The sequence below is a fragment of the Chinchilla lanigera genome, unplaced genomic scaffold (assembly GCF_000276665.1).
Source record: "Chinchilla lanigera isolate Chin_1 unplaced genomic scaffold, ChiLan1.0 scaffold00001, whole genome shotgun sequence".
In the NCBI taxonomy this organism is placed as follows: Eukaryota; Metazoa; Chordata; class Mammalia; order Rodentia; family Chinchillidae; genus Chinchilla; species Chinchilla lanigera.
The window spans coordinates 10,102,983-10,106,745 of record NW_004955402.1 but is presented as its reverse complement, the minus strand read 5'-3'; the positions used below and the strand labels follow the sequence as shown (position 1 = coordinate 10,106,745).

General features: G+C 40.3%; 1 protein-coding gene across 1 annotated transcript in view; it reads right to left on the bottom strand.

The window, feature by feature from the left end:
- Greb1l (growth regulation by estrogen in breast cancer-like) overlaps positions 1-3,763 on the bottom strand; it is a 339,057-nt gene that overhangs the window by 98,245 nt on the left and 237,049 nt on the right. The window contains exons 6-7 of the mRNA XM_013503842.1: positions 2,365-2,524; positions 1,404-1,601 (exon numbers count right to left, since the gene is read on the bottom strand). Coding sequence (XP_013359296.1) covers positions 1,404-1,601; positions 2,365-2,521 — 355 coding nt within the window. The 5' untranslated portion in view covers positions 2,522-2,524. The remainder of the gene's footprint in view (positions 1-1,403; positions 1,602-2,364; positions 2,525-3,763) is intronic.

Here is a 3,763-nt window from a genome sequence, read left to right as displayed (position 1 = left end):
TTTCTGACCTGGGAGGGATCAGTATCGCCTGAACCCAGCTGATGTGATGACTGGATGGCGGCTGCTGTATTTTCCTTTAAAGGCTGTTGGAGGCCATGTGTTCTTAGGAAAACAAATCATTTGCATTGAACTATTTTGATAATGTGATATCTAATCCAGACGTTACTTGTTTAAGGACCTGCCTGTTTAATGACTGTTCGGACTTAGGACAGAGGTGCACTATTCAGGCATATGTATGATCTGCCACTCAGACTTTTAATCTTTTTATTTTTTGGGGTTCAGTTCTGTACCTCTTGTTTATGGAGCCTCAAGGTATCTTTTTTTGTGTAATATACCTTGTTTATAATTCTTGCTGATTGTACTATAAAGTACTGTAGCTTCCTGTTTTGTTACACATTACAGTACTGCATGTTAAGAATTATGCAAATAAAAGCGAAGTCATCAAACTGAAGTTGCCTTTGACCATTTCTTTGTTCTGAATATTATAACGAACATATTCTACACAATTCCTCATTTAGCAACCGGTTCATGAACAACCCATCATGGGACCCTAACTTGGTTGTTAAACAACAGGTGTCTGTGTTTTCATTGCGCATCATCGTCTCTTTTCTTTCCTAATCAAAATTTTCATTCACTTCCAACATCCCAGGTCCCTCAGTCTGGGTGGAAACATTACACTCTGGCCAACGTGGATAAAGTGAAATCCACGCACTAATTAGTCTGATGGTCGGGAAACAGCAGCAAAATCAAGGGAAGAAAGTGGAATTTAAGGTGGAATCAGAACTATGAAATACTAAAAAACTGTGAGGGACCAAGCTTTTCTTATTAAAAATATTTGGTTAAAACCTTGGTGGAAGAGGTGGTTGACACAAATAAATAAAATGAGATTTCCAGCTATTTATATTTTTATCCTCTATAGAAATTGTTACATTTACAAAAGATTTCTATTTCTTTGTGTCTACACTGGCGAGTGTTCAAAATAAATGTAAAAGGTAAAATATAAGTCACCTCATATCTCTATTATATTTAGGAGGTGAAGGAGAAAGAGGAAGAAGAAAGAATGCTAAAGAAGTTCCTAAGACAGCAGCACTCTTGCTGACAGTATGCAGAGTGCTGGAGAAACCCTGGCCTGTGTCTGGACTTGCATTTGCAGAGACCCTTTCAGAGGAGTCTTCAACTGTGAATCTCAGTCTTGCCATCTGTAAGATGGGGCCAGAGCACTTTTCTTTCTTGTAGAAACCTGCTGTGAAGTCATAGAACAAGATGGGAGTCAGGACATAAGCACTCCTTATTCCTTTCCGTAATTCCTGGTGTCCACCCTGGAACACCACACGGAATGCCTGGACACGGACTAGACAATACGGGAGGGGAAACAGCGAGAAGAAAGTGAAACCAAAACCCACCGTCTGTAGTGCAAGAGCCTTCTGGGGCAGGTTTCTGTGAATAGGGAATTGGTGGGCTGTTGGAATCGGACATTTCTTCTTCATCATCATCGTCTTCCATTTCATTAACTGTCAGATTGTTAGAAAAGTCCAAGCTGTCATTTTGCGTGTAGCGGTGTACCAAATCTTTATCCAGATCTTCCACTTTGGGTTTGACATCTGAGTAAACACAGAATTCAATAACAAGATGCTTATGGAAAAATCGTAAGGAAAATTCATAGTTCTGAAAGATATATTTGATCAGCACCGGAGTTTTGACCTGCTCCGTTTCTGACCTCGGCCGGTTCACCCCTCCTTAGGCAACCTGGTGGTCCCCCGCTCCCAGGAGGTCACCATAGTGATGCTGAACTTAGTATGGACCCAATCTGCATAGTGCACCACAGCCCAGAACTCCTGGACTCAAGTGATCCTCCCACCTCAGCCTCCCAAGTAGCTGGGACTTACGGGCGCGCGCCACCACACCCAGCTGAAAGATATATTTGAAGAAAAGGAGATCAGTATTTTTGAATACTTAGCCAGTTTATTTCAGTGCTCCCAAGATTTGGAATTCTGTTTTTTTTGTTTTTGTTTTTGTTTTGGCGGTACTGGGTACTGAACCCATGGGGGCTCTACCACTGAGCTGTACCCCTAGCCTTTTCTATTTTTAAAGATACTGTCTAGGTTGCCCAAGATGATCTCAAATTTGCAGCCCTCCTGCTTCAGCCTCCCAAGTAACTGGGATTATAGGCACACACTGCCATACCTGGACCCACTCCTTTTAAAAAGTCTAGAAGAGGGCAACCCACTCGGGTTCCCTTCTGTCCCTCGTCCCTCTCTCAGACAGAAGCTTTCTTTCCCTCAATAAATATATTCTGCTCTTAAACATTTTTAAAAAAAATTGTTTTAAGAAGTCTAGAGGTGTGTGTGGGAATGAGGAACTTACCTGCAGATGGAAAAGGATGCTGGTCAGGGTCCAAGTAGAGCTGCGAAAAAACTGGCCGTGGAACCACACTACTGCATCTGAGAGAGGCTTCTATGGAGTTGTGGAGAGCTTCCTCAAATCGAGCAGACTTCAGTTGCCCCGCGTATGAGTTCCCCATGGTCTACGCCCCCCAGCAAAAGAAAAAGGAAAGAAAAGTGATCTAATTGGAGGTCATACATTTGCAGAGTACATGTATAGCTAATATAAACTATATTTTACTGAGTTGTGAACTATATGAGATATATTTTTGTTAAGATGACTAGCGCAAGTTATATCATACTGCTTGTGCTTTTGGACTTTACAGCCCCAATGCACTTCTCAAATCCCCTTTAGATGATCTTGTATCTAAGAATTCCACAGTAATATATGTTTTAGGTTAAGGCTCTTCAATAGGTGTATGAAGACTGACCCGTCAGCCCTGAAGCCCGAGCTGATTAACAAAGGACCACACTTCCTCCATAGAATAGATGGGCTATCAGAGCCCTACACCAATTCTGTCTGTGGTTTCAGAGTAAATATCTAATTAGTATTTTCTCTACTAAGCTCTATTACTGGGGGGGGTGGTGGTACTGTCTCTGGAAAAAAATAAATGAGAGTTTTATAGTAATGTATTCACAAACATATTACAAATTCCCGAAAGCAAGATTTGAGGCTTTTAACCCAAAGAATTCTTTTATGTAATACTACTATTTATTAGGAAGACACTATTGTTTCTTTTGCTTCATCTGAAGTGTATTTTTATTTGGAACCCTTCAGGAAAGTACATAATAGGAAGTCTCTGAAGCTTTGGCCTATACATCACTAATATTAGTATTCACTAGTTATAAAGATTTCGATGTAAAACAGTAACAACCATTGGGCATTAAGGATTGGCTAGACCAATGATTCCCAAATGGTCTGCAGGCCATGGAATCAAAATTACTTTCAAACCACTACTAGGATATTATTTGCCTTTGTTACTTCACTCTCTCACAGGTGCACAGAGGAACTTTCCAGAATCTGCATGATGTGTGATACTGCAACAGACAGAATGCAGAAGCAGAGGGCCTACTCCTAGCACTAACTTTTCTTTGGAAAAAGTCATTTTTCATAAAATATGCTACTTATGTTAACATTAAATGGATTATCATTACTTTTAAAAGTTAGTAGTATTTATAAAATTTCTTGATTTTAATTTCTAATATATATAACACACAAACTGGGGTTTGGTTCTCAAAATATATATACATATTTTTTGTGGTATTTGATGGTTGAATCCAGGGTCTTTGTACTAAGCTACACCCTTGGCCTTTGTCTTCTTGAGACAGGGTCTCGCTATGCAGTTCAGGGTGGCCTTGAACTCACTTTGTAGCCCAGGGTG